This window comes from Marmota flaviventris, chromosome 1 (assembly GCF_047511675.1).
Source record: "Marmota flaviventris isolate mMarFla1 chromosome 1, mMarFla1.hap1, whole genome shotgun sequence".
Taxonomy (NCBI): domain Eukaryota; kingdom Metazoa; phylum Chordata; class Mammalia; order Rodentia; family Sciuridae; genus Marmota; species Marmota flaviventris.
This window is the reverse complement of record NC_092498.1, coordinates 75,102,541-75,128,995: the sequence shown is the minus strand read 5'-3', so window position 1 is coordinate 75,128,995 and position 26,455 is coordinate 75,102,541. Positions and strand designations below refer to the sequence as shown.

General features: G+C 32.1%; 1 protein-coding gene across 6 annotated transcripts in view; it reads left to right on the top strand.

The window, feature by feature from the left end:
* Nucleotides 1–26,455, top strand: part of Dgkb (diacylglycerol kinase beta) — a 618,799-nt gene that overhangs the window by 154,380 nt on the left and 437,964 nt on the right. For 2 of the 6 annotated variants that reach the window (XM_027932698.3, XM_071607979.1), the window contains 3 exons: nt 6,337–6,369; nt 14,012–14,128; nt 25,626–25,699. In XM_027932698.3, coding sequence (XP_027788499.3) covers nt 6,337–6,369; nt 14,012–14,128; nt 25,626–25,699 — 224 coding nt within the window. Of the gene's footprint in view, nt 1–6,333; nt 6,370–14,011; nt 14,129–25,625; nt 25,700–26,455 lie in introns of all 6 variants that reach the window. The other 4 variants (XM_027932697.3, XM_027932696.3, XM_071607991.1 and 1 more) reach the window with 2 other exon arrangements.

Below are 26,455 nucleotides of genomic sequence, written 5' to 3'. Positions count from 1 at the left end.
AGAAAATGGAAAGAATAGAACATAAGAGAGAGTGGGGCTCATAGGTTTAGAAGTTTTTGTGAGATTCTTTTACAAGTGTGTAAATTCACAAATATTCTTAGTGTGGAACAAAATTTTTAAATGAATTGAAGAAAGGTTCTTTAACCATATCAACTGCTAATGATTTTATGAGACTTAACTAATTTGAGTTTATTACTTATTTCTAATGACTTCTTTCATGTGAGAATCAAACAGGCAAAATAATAATATTAGAAAGGATTTTATTTGTTATTTTGAAGTACCTTCATATTTGGAAATCTATGTTTGAAATGGCTTGGATATTTCCAGAAGGACACATTCTATATTCTTTTGTGTGTATGTGTGGACAGTGGTGGTGGTACAGGGGATCAAGCTCGGGAGCATTCATCTACTGAGGCACATCCCCAGACCTATTTTTTTTTTTTTAAGATACAATGGCTTGCTGTTGCTGAGGCTGGCTTTGAATCGCGATGCTCTTGCCTCAGTCTCCCAATCCACTGAGATTATAGGCATGTGCCAGTGCACACTGCCACATTCTATTTTCATTGAAAACATTTGGTGCCACTAAAGTTTTCAAACATTCATTGCACTGGGTACACTATCCCTACCTATAGATTTGGTTGTATTTCCTTTATAAACACACATACACACACACACACACACACACACACAAGTACATACTAAAAGTAGGAGTAGAAGGAGTCTCATGGTCTCCTTTTTTTATTATTTGTTCTAATTAGTTATACATGACAGCAAAATGCATTGCAATTCATTGTACACAAATGGAGCACAACATTTCATTTCTATGGTTGTACATGATATAGAGTCACACCATATGAGCAGTCATACATGTACCTAAGGTAATGATGGTCATCTCATTCTACCATATTTCCTGCCCCATGCTTCTTCAAACCCTTTTCTCCTTCCCCTTTGCCCAATCAAAGTCCCTCCATTCTCCTCCATGTCCCCCCCACCACATTATGGATCAACATTCACTAATTAGAACATTCAGCCTTTAGTTTTTTTGGGATTATTTTACTTTGTGTAGCATGATATTCTCCAACTCCATCCATTTTCCTAAAGATGCCATAATTTTATTCTCTTTTAATGCTGACTAATATTCCATTGTGTATATGTACCACAGTTTCTTTATCCATTCATCTAAGGCATCTAGGTTGGTTCCACAGTTTAGCTATTGTGAATTGAGCTGCTATGAACATTGACAGAGCTGTGTCACTATAGTATGCTGTCCTTTGGTTGTAGAAAAAGGAGTGGGATATCTAGGTCAAATGGTGGTTCCATTCCAAGTTTTTTCCATACTGCTTTCCATAGTGGTTGCACCAATTTGCAGTGCCACCAGAAATGTATGAGTGTTCTTTTTTCTCCACATCCTTGGCAACACTTATTGTTGCTTGTATTCTTGATAATTGCCATTCTGACTGGAGTAAGATGAAGTCTTGGAGTAGTTTTGATTTGCATTTCTCTGATTACTAGAAAAGTTGAATATTTTTCCATGTATTTGTTGATCAATTATATATCTTCTTCTAAGATGTGTCTGTTCAGTTCCTTAGCCCATTTATTGATTGGATTATTTAATTTTTTGGTGTTAAGTTTTTTGAGTTATTTGTATATCCTGGAGATAAGTGCTCTATCTGATGTGTGTGTAGTAAAGATGTTCTCCCACTATCTTTATCATGTCGGATTAGGTCCTGACCTCCTTATCCATACTCCTAAAGTGCAAGAAATAAAATAAAGAATTAATAAATGCGATGGATTCAAACTAAAAAGCTTCTTCTCAGCAAAGGAAACAATAAATAACATGAACACAGCTTCTTTTTTTCAAAGGCCTCTAGACAGAACTCTGCAAGATGCATTAACAATCATATTTACTAGAGTGATAATAGAATATTTTTGTGAGTGATCATTTTTTAAAGATAGTAAAATAATCAAGGTGAGAAAATTTTTATCATTAAATAAATGTAAGCTTAAAATATTGCCTCAGGTGAGAAGTGGTTAGGTAAGACATCCTGGATAAGATTATAACAAATGCACCTTCTGAAATGTCTTCTTTTATATTTTAATTAGATATGTCAAGGAGTTAGTAGAAAAGCAAACGTAATTTAACATTATTCTGATTGGTGTGTTTGTAATACAATAAAATAACATTTAATTAAAAATGCCTATAAAGGCAAAAGTGGTATAAAATTATTTCCATCTCATTTCCTTTAAAAAATTTAAATTGTGTTCATTTGCATGAGTAAACATACTTAAGGACCCACAAAAACTTTAAGCAATATCAAATTACATAACTAAAAAATGGAAATAAAATTCATGGAAACAAAAATGTATTTAGTTTCCATACCCTAAAATTATATATATATTATTATCATGTGAAGTAAAAGAAAACCTTACCTCTCCAGCTGGCATTCTGTGCCATTTGATGAATACATATTTTCTTTTCTCTGGCCTGGTTTTTCTCTTTATCTCTCACTTATTGTTGATGTAGAGATACCCTATTCCATATAAAGGAAAACAAGCTATTTAAAATAATTCTATTTGGCATTAAGAGTTATTGTGTTAAATTAATCCATATTAACCTTCAAACCAGTTCTTTGTAAAACCATGTTTTGCAATCTTTATCAATGTTTTAAAATAATTTTCTTTCCCAAACACTTAAAACATGAGACTTGGCTAAAAGAGTAACTTTTAGAAAACATTCCTTTTCTATTTCTGTTGTTGTAAAAATACAGCAACATTCTTTCACTAACTTTATTTTTTGGGTGCCTGACATTTAATCTTTCTGATCTGTTGTTTCTCAATCTGCAAGAATGGAATATCTTGGTTAAAAGGATTAAATGAGACCAAGGATATGACAGCAATTTTTTAAAAATATGAATACTTCTTATGTAAGTAGAAGGCCTAATTTTGTTAATTTTACTTTAGTCTTGAAATAACTAATGACCCTTTTAATGTGAACACTGTGCTACTATTATATGTTAACTAAGTCAAACCTCCAATAATCTCCACCAAAGATTTTTCTTTGTCCTGTGACAATTTGGATTAAATTGTCAATTTAAAATGATTACACATTAGAAAATATGAAGACAAGAAATATCCTAATACTTAAGAATAATAGGATTTAAAAAAATTCTTTGATATTAGATTGAACTTAATAAGTGCCCTGAAGGCAAATGCATCTTTTAAACTAATTATCTGTACTGTGTATTCTATTTAATATTAAAAGATACTGATTAAATAAAATCAATCACATTCCTCTGTAGTCACACCTCTCATTTGATTAAATAAAAATATACTGTTCCTGTATTAATTCTGATTAAAAATATATTACATTTAGAATTATATGCCCATGATAATTTTCAAAAAAAAAAAAACACCTAAAACATTTACTCTGCTTATTCTTGATATTTAAGAATATGTACAGAAGAGTAAAAATCAAGTAATATAACGTCTGAATTCACTTTCTAACAAGTTTTCACTTACTTTTTTATCCTAGGTGCTATAGTTTTCTTATTGTATCTCAAGAATAAGCTACTTATGGGCATGCTAATTTAATACATACTTCTCTAAACAATGTGTTTTTGAGTTCATATATATGTTTTTATTACCCTTCTTCATTGAATTTCTAGTGTTGATCTCAGGATTCTGCATGTTGGCCAAATTCTCAGAACTGGTGGCTTCTTTTCATGTACATTGATAACTTTCAACCTCAGCTGGCTCCTTAATTTCACTGGATTCTCTTTCTTTTCCTTAGTCAACAGCTATCTCATTCTCAGAGATGTAGAGAAAAATTTCTCACCTTCTTCATCTCGCCACCTCTCTGACCACCTCATTTACTCTCAGTATATAACAGTATCTAACCCATACTGCTTTGAGAAAGGGAATCTTCCAAGCATGGGTATCCAAAAATTACCGGTTTTTTATATAGTGGCAGCAAAGTGGTAGTGAGGGTTCAATTTCATCCCACAATATCTCGTATTTTTAAATGCCTTAAATGAAACATTTATTGCACAACATAGTAATCTATGCATTTTTAACACCAGATCCATTTGCATTGTCTTCTTGGACCCTATCTGAAATATTGCTTTTTCCTTCTGTGCATCTCTCTAGTCCTCTTTCTCCAAAGCCTAGATACTTACTCATATTGCCATAAATAATGCATATTTTATTAAGTTGAAAGTAAATTGCATGTTGTATGATAATATATCCCTAATATTTTGGCAAGCATCTTCCAAGACGAAAAGCAATTTTTTTTTACCCAATGATATTATTATCTTCACAACTAAGAAAATTATCAATAATTCTATAAGATAAATCATTATGCTGCCCATATTTAAAAATGTCCACAATTATCAAAAAATGATTTTTATAGCTGTTACCTACTCATTTTTTGTTGTTGTTGGTATATTTGGGAGTCAAGCGGGATCTATTCAAGTAGGACCTTGCATTGCATTTGTTGTTCCAAAACATTTGGATGACCTTAAGTTTTTCACTTGATTTCCAATGACTCACTCTCTACAGATGTATGTGTAGGGAGCATACATTCTTGCAGGGCAGAAGGCATCTGCAACTCCAGCTCTGGAGACTGTTTAAGGGGGTGTCATATTTTATTTGCTTGAGAGTCTTCATGTTTCCTGATCTACAGAAAAATTATCTATAGGATAAAACATTTAATCTGGATTGATGTGTGGAAGCAAACAGAGTCCCATAAAAAAATGGAAGCACAACATCATTGTCTTATAATATTTTTTTTTTCAAAACTTAAGCTTTAACAAGGAGCCAAGAAACAAAGACAGTAAGTCTGACAAATGACTTTGAACTGGCTCTAATGGAAACAAGCCAAAACATTTGCCCACTATCTATTGTCCCAGCTGTTACATGGGTGACTTAGACTTTAAAGTAAAGAATATTACTAAAATTTTGAAGAATTCAATGACAACTTGATAAACCCTATTGTCAATTCACATTCAAAATGACAGAAATTACTTTTAAGGGATTCTCCTTTCAATTTGACCAGGGTTCATATTCCTAGATTTTATGAATTCTTTTTTTTAACAAAACTGCATCTATCATATTTTTATACATACTGTGGGAATATCTTGTAAATCTATTTGTACTCCTGGAGAACTTAATTTTTTTCTAGAGTTTCCTTACATCTCTTCTATTTGTGTGCCACTTTTAGGTGCATTAAATTTTTCAGGTCCTTTGTTATGTTGTGCCACTGTGAGAGTGTATGAGGTTTTACCTATCTCTGATGTAGGTATTTTATTTGTTTGTTTGTTTGTTTATTCTTTTGGTTTCTGCTGCTTTCCTGAGTTCTACTGAGTAAGATAGCAGAATAGTATCTCTGCTCTCAGATTTTTCGTATCCATCCCAATGGTCTAAAATCTATCTATATTCTGTTTGGCTATGTGAGCTTGGGTCTGTGGAGGCAAATGGAAAATACCAACAGCCCCTCTTTTCCAGGGGCTTACAATATCTAAGAGCTCCCAGTTTCCCATCCAGTTGTCCTATTCTCCTTCTCCATGGGAAGCTTTTATCTAGTATTATGTGCACGATTAGTCATCTGTTCTTGCAAATTTTGTTTTTTACATTCTAAGTTTTTCAGAATTCAGGTTTTTGGAATTTCAACAACTTTTTCTCTCTTAACACACATGCATATGTACACTGTTTCACATACACACAAGCAAAATGATGGTGGTAGATAATTGAAGATAGATACACTGTCATGAAGGTCAGTGTTCATGTATTTAACCTCATCTTTATAAATTACTCTCAAATTAAAATTTATTAATTTAAATCTTTTTATTTTTTATTAATTTTAATGATTTTTTTATTTTCAGAGAATCGCAAAATAAAGTCAAAAGACAGTAATTTTAGAAAGTAATGAAAATTGGATTGTAAAATGGAATAGTGGGGTCAGTAAAGGGGAAATTCATAATTTTCTTTACAAAGGATGATGGAACTTGAAGATGAGTTCCATTCCCAAAATACAATAATGTATTAATATTGTAGAGAGGCCTATGAGGTTGATCAAGGATATTTATCAGTGTGCTTTGAGTAGATTCAGGTGTATTTTGGATAAATAATTTCACAACCAAGCCCACTCTGTCTTAGAACATTCCTAATTCAATGAAAAGATATCAGTTATTTAAGGAAATAGAAAATGATGCCAAGGGAATAAATTTTTAAATTGTACATTTATTTATAGACATATAGTGTTATAAGAATCTTCATTGATATTTTGTATTCAGTTTGACTTTTTTTTCAGATTTAATATGAACTTCTCTTTTTCAGCAGACTCTGCCCACTTCAGGAGTTTCAGTTCCTGAGGTGCGTAAGCTAAACAAGGTTTCACACTTGCAATTATAGTTCATTGTGCATATTATATTGTTATAAAAATATGGGGGGTTGGCTCAGTGACCTACTGACATCAATTTTGATATTTTATTTTCTTTTTATTCCAATATTTGGAAATGAGGTTATTTATATTTTCAGTGATGGGATAGATTTAAAGGATTCCAGTCTGCATTTGTGGAAAGAATTGGGGATATAAGATATTATATGAAAAAAACAGAGAAAACATAAAGGTTACTTAGTAAAGCTAACCAGGGCATAAAATAGTGTCATTTTTATATTTTATCATAAAATATAAACATATGACAACAAATCCAAAATTATTCAATCCTTTAAAATCATAAAAGTGAAGCTTTCTATGATACTATATTGAGAAATCCTTGCTCACTTTGAAGTGCCTATTAAAGAGAGTACATCTGTATTAATCATATAGCACATGATATTGCATAGAAAGTCATTGGAGAAAAATATAGTCACAAGTAAATTTAATCTTTTGAAAATAAATGTAAGCATCAGCATCACCACATTTGCTTACAGTATTAGCTCTGTCTTTGCATTGATTAAGCAAAATCCTCACAATGTTCTGTGACAATCTCCTGCTCAATTGTTATTATCTTTATAGAAAATGTTCATATGGTACTGTTTGCCTGAAAATTGAATCTGCCTGCTTCAGAAAGAATTATTTATAATATATGAATACTACATAAGAATATGAATTTAATTAGAGAATAACATAATTGCACAAAAGTATAACTGTTCTCCCCTCCCCACCAAATATAATTTTCTAATCAGTGTCAACTGCCTCAATGAATTAAAATAAACTATTGTTTCAAATCAGATACATACTTGAAAATATGCTTAGAGATATGCTTGAAGTATAATGTTTCTAATCTAAAAGAAATATTAAACTTATTTTTGTATCCTTCAAATGAGTTGATGGCATTATTATCATAATTATTATTAAATAGAGATGCTAACTTCCTCATTCAAGTGACAAGATATTACAAGAGTATATCATTTCATTAATTATTTGTGAGAGAATTAATATTACCTCTTCAAGATATTGACTTTATTTTACGGCTATTATAAATTCATCAAGTGAATATAGGTACTACATTTGAAAATTAGATTTCTCATTTTAGTTTTGTTAATCTCCAAAGGTCTCCCATAGTTCCATATAAAATGGATCATATACACTGAATAAGCAAGTCAAATTCTCTAGTTTTACAATATGCTTTTTTCAATTTTTTAAAATATCTTTTTCCTGATTAAAAGTTTTTCAGAATTCTTCCTATACTACTTATTTTCTTTCTGGCAAGATATATTGGTTTACATTGATTTAAATTTTCCACTATCCCTCAAAAATCATTATATATATTTTTCAGCTATGTTGTTCCAAAAATTTCCTTAAACCCAGATGTGGATATATGCATGAGGGAGTGTGTGAATACACATATATACACTCAGACAGGGAACCTTATGTTCTACCAGCAGGAAAAATTGCACTTAGGTTAACTGAAAATGTGGTTAGAGTAAATAGGGAGGACATATACAAAGATATACACATACGATAATAACTAAACTAAAAAAGCAAATGTATCATCATCATGCCACCTTTTTGACACAGGATGAAGAGCTTTCTATGAGGACAGTTTTTCTAATGGGAAGTGGCATATAGACTTTCCTGCCTCTGACATAGTCTTATCATCTATGATACTCAGGTTCAGTTGTTTTAAAGTGTAACAAAAATTAAAGGACATCTGTGAAGCAATCTAAATATAAAGTTTTCTCCATTTTTATGATTAATTTCCAACACATTGTTTTTGCATCTAAACTTAACCACTGCTCATACACACCACCAGCTCCAACACATATGTAGCTTATATTATCATGCCTTTCTAAAACCTGCATGTAATTTTTCATGGCAACAAATCTTTCATTTTGTACTCAAAATTAAAAACTGTAGTAATTAAATTACACAGTTACAATACAAGAGGACACATTTCACTGAAAATGACAAAAACAGATCAAACAATAACACAGGAATCACAAGTTGTAACATTTAGCTTAACTAATAGAGACAAAGAATATGATAAGCATATGAAGAGCTGCCTCGTTGCTCTTAGAAAGCTTTAGGTTACTATAGCCAGCTGTCAGTATGCTTTACAAAGTCACTTGGACAAAGTTGAGACTGGTTCCTCTGTCTGCTTTCGTACGTACATTTTGTACACATGCACACAATCTTATTTCATAATTGTGCTTCCGTATGCTAGTGCATAGCCAAAATTAAATTATTTTGACATGGACTCTCTCATTCTTAAAATTAATTAAAGAAATCCACTCAGGAATTTTTTAACAGAAATTTTGTAGGTGGTTATGCTCAGTATGAAATTATCTTCTGAGAAAATATGCACTTGATGTGTGATGTATGAAAACCAGGATGTGTTGATCAAAATGTCCCTTCTAGCTCAGGAAACGAGTAGCTCTTCCAGGTACTTTAACAGTAGGTTTCATATTTTCAACTTTTTTTTGTTATCTAACCCAAGGACATAGCCAATATCATTACAATGATGATTTCCAGTTATAGTGATGCAGTGGCAAATAAATTACAATACAGTGAATTTCTTCTCTACAACACCCACCATTTACTACTATGACCTGAATAACATACTTGTGATGATCTTAATAATAAAATGATATGTCTTTGTACTTCAAAAAATATTGCCATTTACTGAGTACGTATTTTAAGTCAACCTTTATTTCCATTTATCTTTACATGAAACTTTCCAGTTTAAAGGTGGAATAAATGGTGACCTAATAATGGTAAATAAGTTGCCCAAGTTTACAATATAATGAGACAATGCTCAGATGCTCAGACATTTGTCTTTGCCCAAAGTTATTTCTGTTTCAATATGAACTTATTTAATTTTCTTAAAATGATAATCTTTAGACCTATCACTTACTATATTTATGTTGAAAACTTTATAAAATATTTTTAAGAATTAATGCGACTTCTCTAGTCAGCAATCAGTTTTGAGGCAACATCCAAGGATTCCTAGTAGATTTAGAACCTTTGCCACTTTTTAGAATGGATTTTTTTCTCTTAGCTAGTAAAATATTCAAAACCCCAAATAATCCACACTAATAAAGTTGTAGCTTTGTAGATACAAGTTGTTTTCTCAGAGTTCTTTTGAGAGCTCTGATGAATATGGTGAGAGACACCTTAAATACTACGAATATGTACTTGATACCTGGGGTTAAGATTCTGAGGTTTCTGGGAGATTCTTATGCCCTAGCTCCATTGACAGGAATAGCCAGATTTGTCTTCTTACCACAAGTTGTACAGTAGCAGAGAGAGTAAGTTCCAGGATCTGAGGGATGGAAGCTGTTGGCAGCAAAGCACTTCATAGCTTTATCCCAGTCCAGGTGCTTTTCTGCTGTCTGTCTCTCATGCTGAGTTTGGACAAAAAGGAGAAAATCTCAAAGTAATCATCACTTGCTGCTTCTAGTTTTCCAGTGATCGATAGCAGCAGGCTTATGTATTGTGGTAAACAACCCTTTTGAGAAAGCAGTTTTCACCAATGTACAAATACTCTACCTCTGAGAATCAGCATGATATAGAAAAAGTTTTTTTTTTTTTTAGAACACATATTTAAAGTGAGGTCTTTTTATTTCACTTATTTCATCTTTCTGTTTTCTGTGAATGGTTTCTTTGGCTTTTCTTGTCTGTTTATTATGTTGATTATTCTTTTGGAATTCTAATACAATATATTCCCCACTCAAGATCTGTTGTGCTACTTGTAGTGTCCAACGATCACAAAACCCTGAATTTTGTATTTAAAATGTCTGCATAGCAAACACAAATGGTTGATATTTGAAAATGTTCAAACATCAATAAATGTATTTTATATTTTGTATTATATGTTCTATATTCTTTCAAGCGTTTTTTGTTCAGTAGTTCTTTTCAGTGTTTGAATAATTTCTATTGATTAACAAGACAATTTTCCAAATCTTTATATCTAGGATAATTTATCTGGCAGAAGGAAATTTGCCTTAATTATAACATTGTAATTTATTTTGTGGTTTTGAGCCCAAAATCTTAAAAAAAGAAACTGAAGGTTAAATGGTGAACATTGCCCCCTATTACTCACAGAGTAATTTTATCCTGATTGATAATACAAAATAAGGTTTGTGAGTTCTTACTGAAACTTTTTAATAACTGTAACAATTGGGAAATAACTCTTCTTAAATATCACAGTGGAGCTTTGCCAGTCAGGGTTAATTAACCCCCTGAACAAGCTAGTGAAATCCTTGAGGACAGCATATTTTTTGAAGAATGCAATTGCTTTCCTTTTCTGTACCTCATACAAAAATAAGATTTCCTCAATGGAAATAGGAAAATGTATCCAACTACCCTCCTGTTCACTAGTTGCTTAAATAAAATACAGTGAATATCCCAGACAGACCCCTATAAGAGTCAAAAATAAAAATAAGAGAATCCTGGGGAAAATTAAATGACCACAAGTCTCTTCTGTTTTTAAAATTTCAACCTTGATTTATTCCATAATTTTACTTACTGGCATTTTTCTCCCAAAGAAATCAATTGGTTTTCTTGATGTATGTGTATGTTTAAATGAATGTTTACCATTTAGTATTAGCTAGATTTTATAATAAAATACATATAAATATTTATATGATGAGGATTTTTAAAATTGATTTGCTATAAATTAATATCTCAGATTAGAATTCAAAAATAAAACCTCATCAATTGAAAACTCATTTTAGGATTTTTTTTACACTAGTGTGCTCTAAAACATTTAGTCTTCTTCTTCTCAGCATGCTCAGAATTATGACTCCTTCATGGACAAGAAACCAGAAAAAAACTGCTCTCTCTGCTAGCTAGAAGTTCTTACCACATAGGCAGTTCCTAGTTCTTTTCATGGACTAGAATAAAATAAGGTTGATAGATGATTTGTTAGCTCTTTATAGATATATACATACATATCTTAGGTTTTACATGTAACATATATACATGATCTGGTATAAATACCCAGTTCTAGTGTAACTAATAAACTTGAATTTTATTTGATTCTTCTCATTGAAGCAATTTAAGAATCAAGTCCTAAATAAATTTTTAAATGCATTATGTAACAAAATAGTTGCATTCAAATATATCTTTCATATTGTACATTTTTACAAAATATTCATTCTATGTTATATATACATACATCAAAGGACCCTGAAATAAACTATTTCCATTTTCACCAATTTTGTATTTTTAACTCCCAGCACAGGTTATACATTTTAAAATATAAGCATTATTCTTATTCAAACATATTCCTAATTTAACCAATGTAATTTTTTCATATATATGTATTTGAAAATATGAAACCATTTTGCAGGGTGGCAATACAGATAAGGCCTGCCATGAGGAACCATTCCTACTTTAATTTATTGAGCACATACTATAATACAAACACATTGGTAAAGACTTTATAGATTTTCTATTAAACCTTAAACAACTCTGAGAAATAGAAAACACTATCCATTTTGTTAAGAGTAGGTGTCTATATTACATCTCTAAGTAACAGAGATGGGATTCAAGTCAGGTTTCCTCTTCTTATGCATTATACTGTTTACAATATGGATAAAATTGTAATTTGCAAGTTTAGAAAGAAGGAACTTTCTTTTTAAAAAATCAATATTTTTGCCAGAAATTATGCTTATATGAAAGCACATCATTTTCCAAAGAACTTGAATATCAGGAATTCTATTATACCATCCATTTTCAACATACACAAAATGTATTCAGTGTTTTTGCACCATGCAATTGCAAGATGACTAGACTACACTGATTAGCATTTATTTTCGTCAAAAGAGATTTCTGATCTATCTATCACTAATAGGTTTTAAAAAGAGCTTACATTTGAAGCTATTTAAAAACATCTTTCTAAGTTACAGAAATTTAAATGATACTTAACAAGTAGATACAGGGACTAGGAAATATATATCTGGATGAGTTTATTGGAAATAAGTGTCACTAAAGCACATAGGCACCCTTAGCCAGGCATTGCTAATCAGAACAACTTTTTCACATCAAGCCTAGACATGGCCCCCAAATCCTAAGCACAATTATCTAGGTACTTTTTTAAAAACGATTTTTTTTAACATTTTGAGTTTATATCTTTATTCATTTATTCTGTCTTCTGTCAGGCACTGATCTAGGATCTAACACAGACCTGTGATCCAAAGAAAATTCTTTCCCTGTGGGACTCTGATTAACATGAAGAACACAAGCATTCAATAAATCACATAAATAACCATTCAGGTTGTAATAAATTATATTTAAAAGGAGGTTAAAGGAAATAGAGAAGGCTATCTGATATTTGACCAAAGACATGATGTCAGGACCAAACGCAGCAAATACACAGGGGAAAATGTTCCAGCAGAGTGCGAAATGATTGCAAAATCCCTGAATTAAAAGCAGGATTGTTGTGATCAAGGAGCAATGAGTTGGCCAGAGTTGCTGAAGTGAAGTAAAAAGGAATGAATGTTGCTGTTGTGTAAAAAAATTGACTACAGAGAGACAAAGCTGGAAGGAGATTGACCCCTTAGGTGATGGTGATAATAATCCAGGCAAAAGAGAGAACTATCACATGAGCCACATGATAATGGAAGTGGTAACTGTCCAAGGACTGATACATGGAAAGACAGAAAGGGCATTTATTTATAGGAATTGAGGGAGAGTTCTGAATCAAGAGTTATGCATTTAGAAGTCTTCATAAAATTGAATTTGAAAGCCTAATGATGAAATGAAGCTGAGGTCTAAAGAAGAGGCTAAGTCTTATAGGTGGCAAAGCTGGAGGAAAAATGAGTGAAAGAGACTGTGAGGGAGCAGTGAATGAAGTAAGAAGAGAGCTAAGACAAAGAAGTGTGCTGAAAGCAAATTGAGGCAAGTTTTCAAGAAGTGAGAAGAGATCCCCTCTATCAAATGTTGCTTAAAGTTTGAGTAAATCGTGGCTATTAGATGCGACATGAGAAGGTTATTGGTCATTTGAATAAAAGCTCAGGCAGTGGTGATAAAAGTTGATTGGGCTGGGTTGTAGGGAGAGTGAAAAAAAGGAAACAGACAACTCCTAAATATATATGAACTAAAGAATTAGCTGGGGCTGAATGGGAGTTTTTGTTTAAATGCCACCCCTGATGTAAGTAGTATCTTCAAAATCCATCATGCAATTAGAATTTGTTTACAAGATTGCATATCTTTAAGAGCATTATGTTAGCACTCTTTACCAAATTCTTCAAGTGATAATCCTATAATATTTATATATCCCATTGTTTGTGAATAACTTTTGATAAAGAGCAATAATTGGACACATAGAAATAATTCCAATTTGGCTTTCTTTTGCATTGTTTCTTTAACTGATATATTTTTTTTCATCATGTAACTATCACATACATGGAGCCAGTTAAAGAAATAGTTTTCGTATTATGTAGTAGCAACTCCAAATTAGGAAGTTGGGCCTCAGTTTGTAACCATGAGATATTTATTAGTTGCATCTTCTAGTGAAATATTTTCTTATGTTAATTTTATTTTTATAAAATACTTTTCTTACAGGAAAGACAAGCAACAGTGAAAAAGGAAAAGAGTGGTTCCCAGCAGCCAAACAAAGGATCTGATAGGAACAAAATGCAAAGAGCCAACTCTGTTACTGTCGATGGACAAGGCCTACAGGTATGACTTTTTAAATACAAATCTTAGTGGATTTTATGTTTGTTCCTCTTATGTTCTAAGAACAGCATATGTTCAGTTATCAACACATTTATTTAACATTTATGTTAGCTCAGTAGACTGTTTCAGAAAGATTGTTATTAATTTATCAAGATGTCAGTCTTATAGTTGATTGACAGAGTGACATTCTGGTTAGATTAATCATTTATGATGTTATCTCCATTAAACTCAAATTGGAAAAGTCTTTTGTCAATCTAAAAGTTTTTTCAAATTAATACTAAATATACACATTTATTATATACACATGTGTCATTTACAAGTATGTTCTCTCCTATTCTCTCTTCATTTGTATATATACTAAGTATGGGTATGATTTTGAGGAGTAATTTTTATTGTAAAACTATTATTTAGGAAAGAAAAAAAAGGAACTCTATTTGTATGGTTATATTTTTTTTTCCTAAATAAATTATAAAGAAATTTTATTATAATTTATCCATATACTTCAAAGTTTTAAATAAAAATTAAAAACCATATATATCTCTAGTTTAAACACATGTAGCTAAACTTTTTCTAGTACTTTAAAAACCTGTGTATTTTCTCTGTGATCTCTGATATCAAAAGAGCATTTCTTTCCATCTGCATTTCAAGTTACTTTATAGAGTAAATATATTTTATGTATTTACCTCTACTTTTAACTCCAAAATGTAAACAGTCAACAAAATGAGCTTAATCTATGAAATTGGGAAGTTGATTTTTAATTTTTCTATCTATATGTTTCTTTCAATTGCTTATTCCTTTCCTTAACAATATGCTTCAAATTTCACATTGTCCAGGAAAACTTAACCAAACACTTAACATACAGTTTATGTCATATACTTGCATTCAATGTATGTGATTGATTTTAACATATTATTGATTTTAATCAATTTTATTATGTTTATTACAATTTATTGTTTTATCGGTGAAAACATGTTACATCTTTTTCTATTTTTCAATTTACAAGCACAATTAAGAGTACATAATACATGCCTAAATATTTGCTTATTCATTGTCTTGAATAACTCATAGAAACTTTAGTAATTATTGCTTACAAATATATAATAAGGGATCTTTTTTGATCTATTAAAACACATTTCAAATAGAAAATCTCATAAATTATTAACAAAATTGTAAAAAGAGAATTATGAAATATAAAATTATTATGCATCAGATTTCATGATTCAATTATGAAAGACTAACTCAAAAAGTAATTTTCAGAAATCATATCTATGTATTTAACATAGCATCTCATTGAAGTTCTCAAATATGAAATCTGTCCACAATTTTTTTAATTAATACATATATTTGTTCTAATTTTTTCACAATTTTGATAGCAAAGAAATTTCACTGAAATCTTATAAAAAATTATTTAAAAATTAACATTTGAATTTAATGTATCAATTGGAAATATTGATAAATTTAAAATTTTAGTCACACTGAGTTCTTGCCATAAAATTGATTAAACAAAATACTGGTTTTGAAATCCAAGTATATTTCAGTCAAAGCGAGGTACATATTTCTCGTGATGGAAAAGAAGCATGTTATCTTTTATCACTGTTTAGTATAACCTATGCATTATGGTGATATTTTATACATATTAGCCTGTTTTCATTCTCAAAAGAAACATGAGATCAATGCCCTTATAGTTATCACCATTTTCAAAATTATATTAATACTAAGAAGTAGGGTAACTTTCCCAAGGCGAACCTGTCATTCATTGATAAAGCCTAGTACTGAATAAGGACTCTCTGACTCATATTCTGTGTTTTACTCTTGAGACAACCTGTCTCTTTGCTCAATAAATTTAAACATATGTGTAACTGCCAAAATTCTGACTGCCTTGTTCTCCCAAGTATTCTAATATTGCTTGAGGTATTGAGATAAAAATCATATATTCACTACAACTATAACTTTTGTAGACTCAACCTCTTAAGATTTAAGTAATCATGTCTGAATTTTTCCATATTCAAAACCAAAATTAAATGGTATATGCACAGTATCTTAAAGGTTTAAATTGAGATAGCAACATAAGTTCTATCTTTTAATTTAAAATGATTCTGAAATATTTGGCCATATTATAACTAAATTAGTCACATTAAAAACCCTAGATGATTAACATTCTCTATGGATGTGTGGGCTTCTCCAAGCAGGTATTTACTTGTTTTAGCTTTTTTTGGCATATGAAAGTGTAAGCTGAAGTTGTCAGTAGGCAAAATGTAGACATCAGCCTTAACAAAACAGCAGTAAATAACTGATATTGTAATGTTATAATAAATTTTCAGTTTTTGTGAATTGGTATATTATCATGTGCAAAAGTCTGTTTTATCCCAGCAGAATGGATCCCCATAAGTATTCATATAATTTGGAGAAAATACAAAAAAGTAAAATGATAAATTTTGAGATAGTTATTTCATGCAAAATGGTAAAAGATTGTGTTATAATGATCGATTTTAAAATGGTAAAAAGGTTGTTTTGGTTTTTAACCAGAAAAGCCAAAAACATCTACCAGAAAATGAATTTTTCTCTAAGCTTTAAAAATTACATATCATAAAAAAAGCATTGAGTTGCAGTCCAGTTTGCATATAACTCAGTGACAGGAGAGATCTACACTGCTTAAAGAAGACTATTAATCATAGTTAAGCACATTCATCTTACGTCTTTCCAGCTAACCAGCATAATGATCAGGATTATTATTTCTAATTAGAGGAAGTAATAGATCATGTATAACCTTAGGATGAGTCTCATTAATTAACCCGAGTCCTAGGGGACTTCAAGTATCGGTGGTTAGGCACTCTGTCTTTGTCATTTCTCACACCATAGGTTTACATTTATTAGATACTATCAAATGTAATTGAAACTACAATTTTTTAAGATGCAGGAGATATAAAAATACAGGTGACCAACCCATCTGTAAATGGATAAAAGAAAAAAATTAAAAAGAACAATTGTTTAAAATGTATTATGCTAAAGTTACCCTGTCCTAAATATTATTTGAAATTTCCAAATAGAAGGGTCACCAGAGAGTGAAAGAATCTAGTTTCTTAGTTCCTCATACTTTAAACCCAAGGTAGGAAGATGGGACCTTTTCACTTAGTATCTAAAACTAAACCAATGTCTTGCCCCAACAATCATTTCTCCCCTTTGTCTATTTTATGTTTTATCTTATTTTTGTAATCACCAAGATTATCACCTATACATGCACTATTGCACTATAAACAAATGTATAGTATGCTTATCAATTAATCTCCTGTATTTGATTTGTGTGTGTGTGTGTGTGTGTGTGAGAGAGAGAGAGAGAGAGAGACATTTGATAGTTACCTATATATGTGTGTCCCTCACTCACTTAGAACCCTTAATACTGAGATCATAATTGTCATTCTAATTCTCTAAGTTTGGGGTTATTGCTCTATATTTTTAAGTATTGTAACAAACTTTGAGCAGAATCACTTTTTTTCATATACATATTTTACTAGGTGAAAAGTAATATGAAAAATATAGAGCTGTGTTTTCTATAATTTTAAGAAGATGGCTAAAGAGGATATTTGGATAAATTATTAAAACAGGTGAGTCATTTATACATAAGCATTATGAGAAATGGGAAGCTGTAACTTCTAACACAAGTGTTATGGTTTGGATATGTGGCGTTCCCCTAAAGCTCCTGTGTGAGACAATTTAAGAAAGTTCTGAGGTGAAAGGATTGGGTTATAAGATCATAAACCTGGTCAGTGTATTAAGCCGTTGGTTAACTGGACAATAATTTTAGGCAGGTAGAATGTGGTTGGAAAAGTAGATTACTGGAGACATTCTTCTGGCATTTATATTTTTTCCCTGGTGAGTGGGGCCTTGTCTCTGCTTCCTGTTTGCCATGTCCTGAGCTGCTTTCCTCCTCCATGCCCTTTCAACATGTTCTGCCTTACCTTGGGTCCAGGACAATGGAGTTGGCTATCTGTGCACTGAGACCTCTGAAACTATGAGTGCCAAATAAACTTTCTCTCCCTAACTTGTTCCTGTTAAATCTTTTGTTTGCATTGACACAAAGCTGACTAAAACAATAAGTGTATGCCCACAATTGTAAGATCAAAAAGAAATAGATGTTTGGAGTAGACTGAGTAGGATAGCAAGCAGTAAAGAGTGCTTAAGAGAAGAAACAGCAGCTAGTTGCTATAAGTCCTGGGAAAACTTTCATAAAAACTTTGTCTTTTATGAGGTGGGAGGGAAAGGGAAAGAAAAGGAAAATTGCATGGAAATGGAAGGAGACCCTCATTGTTACAGAAAATTACATATAAGAGGTTGTGAGGGGAATGGGAAAAAAAAAAACAAGGAGAGAAATGAATTGTAGTAGATGGGGTAGAGAGAGAAGATGGGAGGGGAGGGGAGGGGGGATAATAGAGGATAGGAAAGGTAGCAGAATACAACAGTCACGAATATGGCATCATGTAAAAATGTGGATGTGTAACTGATGTGATTCTGCAATCTGTAATTGGGGTAAAAATGGGAGTTCATAACCCACTTGAATCTAATGTATGAAATATGATATGTCAAGAGCTTTGTAATGTTTTGAACAACCAATAAAAAAAAAAAAACTTTGTCTTTTGATATGAGATGAGGAAATTTTGAGGGGGAGAATGAAGCATAGAATGACATGATTTAAATTATTGGTTTTGTAAAGATTAGCTTATTGCTGCACTGAATGCTCTGTAAATTACTGAATTATAAGATGGGGTGATAATAGGCTGGAGGCTTGTCAGTGTAGAACAACAGATATGGAGAAATGATTTGAGGATCAAACTAAAAGGATAAGCTGATGGATTAAGTGTAGAGTCTATAAGAAAATGAGGAGTCAGACATCACCATAGTGGGTCCATGCAACTGAAATGGTAGAGTTGCCATTGAATGAGATGAATGAAGAGTTTGGGAGAGTATGGTTTGGGGAGAAATTTCTGATCCTGTCAGACATTCAAATGGGAATGTCAATTAGGAAGACCATCAAGTGAATGTATGATTCAGGTTAAAGGACAAATAGAAATTTATGAGTAAAGATATTGATGATACTTAAAGGCATCAAAAAGGAAGATAAATATATATGAATGATATATATACTGATATAATATACTGTGTATCAATATATGTCAAGAGGAGGAATAGAACTGGAATCCACAATCAGTCTGACTCCAAAGTATCATATTCTTTAAAGGTATTATACTAAACAGCCCCCTTGAATGAACAAATATATTTTACATGATTAACTCTATTTAACATAGAGGAAAATACAACATGAACAGTGTCCTTCTGGAATTTTCTTCACACTTACCTAATTAATAACTATTTTCAAGATTTAAAGTACCAAAGCTACCCTGAATATTTTGTCTGTTCATCAATATCTTCTTTGTTATTCTCCATCAGTGTATCTCAACATTCTTAAAAACTGTTTCATAAAGAGAAAGAGTTCTGTAGAGATATTTAAGCACAGAGATAGGTTAATGAGAGACTGGGAATAGGCTCAGGTTTTTTTGTCTTTAGATATAGAATCTTAGCTTTTACCTGTTTATTTACTGTATCATTTTAAGATTCTCTCCAATGCTGTATAAGTATATACTTCCAACAGTGAATAGTTTTTATGGTGACAGTCTTGATATATTTGTGTTTTTTCTTTTGCTTCCCATTCCATTAAAATCTATGACTGAGTATAATATTTTAGTATGTCAATAAATTAGTTTGCGAAATATTAACATTTACATCTCATTTCAAAAATTTTATATAAAAGCAAAAATTCAAAATTCATTCTTTTAAATAATAGATGAGAGTCCAAGAGAAAAATAGTAAACTTGATTATAACATTGATAAATTTCTTCTATCTTACCCTCAGATCCCACTGAAGTTTTATCGATTGTTTCAATAATATGTTAAATAAAATAAACTAGTCTTGAATCATAATAACTTCCTGTGTTAGATAGTTGTATGTGTTGAACAGAATGCTTCTTGAGAGTATACAATGCTAAAGTTAAGTGGAAGTAATGGAGAACTATTTTGTGAAATTACTAACAGATGATTCAGGGGAAAGACTCTTTATACAGTCCTTGTAACTTTTCTCTAAATTCGAGATTTGTTATAGTTTGGATCTAAGAATGTTTCCAGAAAAACTTGTGCTTTAAAAGCATAATCTAAAATGTACCAAGGTTCAGAGATGAGATCGTTAGACAATGGTGAGTGTCTACCTTATGAATGGATTAATCCATTTAGTGGATTAATAATGGGTGGTAATTTTAGGCAGGTGGGATATGTTTGGAGGAAGTAGATAACTGGAGGAATGCCTTTAAGGCTATTTATTGTGCCTGGCTCCTTGCAAGTGTATTTGTTTTCTTTCTCTCTCTTCTCTCTCTCCTTCCTGGCTGCCATGCATTGGGCACTTTTTTTTTTTTTTTATTAAACCCTTCCACCATGATGTTCTGCCCCATCTCAGGCCCAGAGCAATGCAGTCAGCCAACAGTGAACTGAGACATTTGAAACTATGAATATACCATTAAATTTTTCTTCTATAGTTTGCTCTTGTCAGGTATTTTGTTCACAGCAATAAAAAAAACTAACTAACAATAGAGTGTTTCAAAAAATAAAAATAAAACTATCACTGTGAAATTTAAAAAATGTTATTGAAAGATATCTACATAAATCTTTATTCACTGAAATCAATTATACTGAGTTTTAGAAACTGAGAGAACGGTTTATATTCCTTTATTTGGTAGATATGATTCACGTTATAGTATAAATTAGCTCCCCTAGACTAAATTCTGTACAGAAGATGAAGTTACTTCTACCTAATTGGCCTCTCTGGAAACCAGAATCTGAAATCAAATAGATTAGACTAAGTAACTGAAATATCGCATCTAATAATGACTACATGTTTTTCTTAGTCTCAGACTTTTTCAGACATAAAAGAATTGACTGAAAATAAGTAAGAACATATTAAAAATAAGAATAGCATACAGAGTCCATTCAGTGTTTTGATATCAAGGAACAATTGTTCTCTCCCACCCCCAGACTAGATTTATATTAATAAGTTTGATGAGGAATTAAGTATTTCTCTATGCCTGATATGATTTGTATCCATTTTGAGTCCTTATAGAACTTGCTTTTGTTCACATCATTTACATTTGTGTTATGCAGCATTTAGCAGAGAAACAACAAAAACAGGGAACACACAAAACAACAATGCATTGAAAAACGTAGCCTTCAGTTTTTCTGTCGTATAAATAAAGTCCAGAAGTAGGCTCTCTGGCACTAAGACAACTACACAGTCTCATTGGGAATGCCAATCCTACTGTTCTCTTTCATGTCCTCCATTGATGGCATCTTCAAAGTCAACTAATGAGCAAAGATGGCTACTGTAATTTCCAAATTTCATGTTGGCATCAGGAAGAAAAAGATTCGAAACTTTCTCACAGTGTTGAGGCTAGGGTATCCAAGACCATGGTACAGGCAAAGTAGATTAATTTTGAGACCACTTGGCTTGTAGGCAGCCACTATCTCACTGGGTGTTCCAAAAGAGAAACAGAGGGAGACATGGAGGATTAGAGAGAATCTTGTCTTTTCAATAGGCACTAATGTCATTATAAGGATCTTACCCTCATGTCCTTAGCTAACCCTAATTATCTCCAGAAAACCCCATCTCCAAGTGTCATTACATTGGGGCTTAGAGCTTCAACATATGAATCTCAGGAGGGACATAATTTAGTCATAGTAACTTCCAAGAGATCTCACCAGACAAAACATAAACGCATTTTTCTTCTTTCTATGTATTTGTGTGTCCTTTTACCTTACAAGACACCAGAAGTTACAATTTCTTAAAGCTCTTAAAAAGTGCTGGTGTGTGTATATGTGTGTGTGTGTGTGTGTGTGTGTAAATTCTGTAAGCAGCAGCAACTTCCAAAATATAGATAGGATGGGAGGATGGAATCTTTCTAAATTGCCATATGCACCAGGTTCTTTTACCCAGGGCAAAGGGGAATATGGTACTGAAGTGCCAAAAGCAGATTCTACCACTAAGATACTGCTGCTTATTTCAGACTGTCACTGAACTCAGTAGTTGTTTATTTTTAACTTGTCAGACTTGAAAATGACTATGCAGTACTGCAGGTCTTTGGCTCTCAAATCTAAGAGTTCTGTCTTTGCTTGGCATCCAAATTTACTCAGTTAGATGGGCCTTCTTTTTATAGTTGCAAAGGTTAACACAATTTTAAAGCTTTTTGAATGAGCATAGAAAAACATGACAGGTTTGCCTGGAACTCTAACATTTCTAGTCTAACACCATAATATGTCCCTAAACACCAGAGACTCAGTGTTGTAGTTGTTCAATCACATATCACCCCTTAAATGGGGATTACATTATGTCAAGTACCTGTTAATATCATCAAATGGGGTGATACCGCTGGTTATTGGTGATGAGTCCTGCTTCCCCACATGTTGAAATTTTGAAGTTTGAACATTAGAGAAGCACGATGAGGCAAGGCAAGCATATATCATATAAAGCAGGGCTTATTTAAAAAGGTGTGACATAGACTTCTTGGGAGGGAGAAGGGGGCCATAGCTGGTACCATGGTATCCCAAGAAGCAGGGTGTTCTGCCCTTTTTATTTGTCCCCGGCTTCCTTTGTTCTCCTGCCTTTTCCCCCTTGTCTTTATCCTTCCTGCATAGGTGACTAGGCCCAAGAATGCTTGGTGGAAAGGCCCAAAGGTGGGAAACTGGTGGGCTGAAGGGGGAAGGGCTGGATGGAGTAGCCAAGGACACATTAAAAACCTTATAGCTCTTGAGACAGCTTACCTTAGCAACAGGTTTGAGCTGGGCCAGGTTGTTGAAAAGTGTGGAGGAAGGACTCTGAAGGAATTAACATTTCAATCCCTCAGGGGACAGTCTCCAACTTCCCAGACTCACTCAAAATAGGCCTTCTTCATTGACCTGATTTGATTTACCTATCCATACTGACTGCCTATCTAATTCTGGCTTCAGGGGCACAAATCCAGAGTACCTTATAACTTACAAATAAATACCACATTGTATTTTTAACATTTGTCTCATTTTTGTAGTAAGGGTAGATGTGATGAAAACTGCAAATTTATTTTAATATTTTTATATTTTCATATGGGATATTTGACTTTTGTCACTTATGAAATATCGCCATTCTCCTAAATTCTTTAAATTCTCTCCTATTTTTCTAGTCTATTTTATCTGTTTCTCTGGGGAATACAACTCCTAAAAATAATGCCTGAATATGTATGTATGTATGTATGTATATATGTATGTATTTATTTATAGGACTGTGGATTAAACCCAGTGGTGCTTTACTACTGAGCTATATCCCCATTCATTCTTATGTGTGTGTGATTATATATACATATATACACACACATACATATATATATATATATGTATGTATATATATATTTACTTTTTATTTTTTGAGACAAGGTCTTACTAAGTTGCTGAGGCTGACCTAGAATTTATGATCCTCCTGGCTTAGCTCCCAAGTTACTGGTATTACAGGCATGTATCACTGCACCCAGACTAGATTTTATATTATATTTTGAGATACTCTACTGACTACTAAAATATCTAACTAATTATTCATAATATTATGGAATTTATAACACAAGTATTACTGACCTTTATTTGATCTTTTTGTTGATGCCTTAAATATTTCACAAAATAAATATATTTGACCTACATTTTAAAATATATTTTTTAAAAGAATTACAAATTTGGAACCAGTTTAAATTTATATTTATATGTAAACTCATATAGTGGTAAGCTTAATGTTGAGTTTGGGAATGAAAAGAGAAAACAATATGTGTGTTCAGATTTAATGCTCTGCTCAAAATCCCTTATTTACCCTGAAATTCTCACCTGTTTTCAAAAGTAAGGAGTAACACTTCAAATTAAGTTAAAAAATCAAGTAAAATATTTGTTTGGTAGGTTTAACTTTTACATAAGAGAAAAATGGAAATTGAACACTAATTATTAGACATAGGTGTGTTTTTTATTCAGTTCAGTTTTGAATGGGCAAGAGAAGCACATATCAGCAGCCCAAGGTCTTTAATATGTAGATACTGGATATGCATTCATTAATTGAGAACTTTTAGTTCAGGGTGAACTGGGAAGTTGCTACAGAAGTTACTCCAGCTCACCTTTTCCAGTTGATTTAGAGGCAAATTAGGAAAGAAGAACCCTGGTGCTCTTTACTAAGGAAAGTAAAACAGTCAGACACTATGATAGATAGTAATGAAAACTAGCTGGATAAGAGTAGATGAATTAAGAAGATCTTACTCAACTTTCTCATTTAGCTAATGTGAGGAGTTTAACATTTTCCAATTGTCTATACTCATTAGAAAAATGCCATTGTACTTAAGAGTTGGAAGAAAATATGTTAGTAGAATATTCTGACTTATTGAATAGGAAGGAAGGGCATGATATGGTGACATTATTGTTTTCAATTGTTTCATTAAATATTTAAGGATACTTTCTAGGAGAGACATATTACTGCAGAAAGAATACTCTGAATATACTTTCACAAAAGCAGATTATTCTAAAACTTTTCAACTTAATATGTAGAGTGTTCATTCTATCAGCTACATCTCTCTCTTAACATTGAATTCAGGTTAAAAAAAATAAGTATTCTGTACATGCTGTTTAAAACAAGTCTACCCCCATAAATGAAGTCCTGACACTTTACCTCCTTTTCCTTCATGGCACATTTCACTAATAGTATGTATTTGTTTGTTTAGTGTATAATTCTCCCCTTGGATATAACCTCCATTAGTATGGGCACTTGATCTTTCTTGTTCCACATAGAAGTGAATAGTGATGAAGGCAGCACGTAGGATGTAGTAGGGACATGGACAGTCCTTGATAAGTGAAAGAGAGACCCTTTGCCAAAGGAGTCTTAGCAAATAGACTTGATTCACTGGCACTCTGCTCACCACGCTGGGAAAGAAAGCATTGAGGAAAGATTGCTCAGAACAGACTTCTCAGCCCAAATGCATCTGAAGACATTTGCTGAGTTTCAAGTTCCTGTGTGGTCTGAAAGGTAGATTCCACAAAGGCCACAGAGCTCTGAACAAGGGGGCCTCTTTAAAAGAAGCCTTCTGTATCACTTGATCTTTCTATTTGCTTATGATCTTTCCCTGAAATTCTTCTTTATTCTGGCTCATTTGCTTACTGACTCACAAACTGCAACTTTATAGTTTTCATCTAACAGCTATTTTCTTTTCTTAAGGGCCTTCCCCTCTGCCCTCTACATTGTCAAGCCCACCTCTCTGCACAGAGAAGGTTTTCCTTTTGACACACTTTATAGAATAAAAGTGTCACATTCATGAATTTGTACATTGAAATTTCATGATGTAGAAATAGCAAGGAGTCTTCTTCATATATCAGATGCCTAATAACTTCTCCATATACCAACCTTTTTTTCTAGATCACTCCTGTTCCTGGAACTCATCCGCTTTTAGTTTTTGTGAACCCCAAAAGTGGTGGGAAGCAAGGAGAACGGTATGCTTTTAAATAACATGTTTATTTTCTATATCATAAACATAAACAGATCAGCTAAAATTGCGATGTGCACATGTTTAGAACATTATTCCTCACCATTTAGTAATTTTAATGTTATATATATATAATTCCAGCATCTACATATAATATACTGCTAATAATTTTTATAGTTTAAAACTTAAAGTAATGGCTTTTTTGTAAGCATTTTATTATTATAGCTCAGGTATCTGCATTCTTCACAACCCTTCTACCATCTTAACCCTTAACAAAGAGCTTTGCTTACAACCTGGTTTCATAACTACTGCTGAATAAAAACTGAGTCTCCAGCTTCTAGGCAAAATATATTGTTACAATTATTTTGCATGCACATTTTGGAGAAAATGAAGCCATATTTTCTGGAAAAGTACAATATATTTAATCTGAATAATAATACACTGCATTATCAGATATCTTCATATACTAGCTGATGACATACAATTTCATTTTATAGTGGATTAGTGATTAAATAATAATATTTAATAGAAATATGAAAATCATTCTCTTAAAGAATAAGTCTAATGTCCTATTGAAGAGGACAGTGACAAACAAAACTGTAGCTATGCCTACCTTCATGATGTCTAGATATCTTTCTTAACCTCAACCTAATATAAGCAAATAGACAAAGCACTTACACAAGCAGTATAATGGGAAAACAAATGTCTTTTGTGATTTAACTAGTAACAATTGAAAATGTTTTCATAAATGATAGAATTTGCA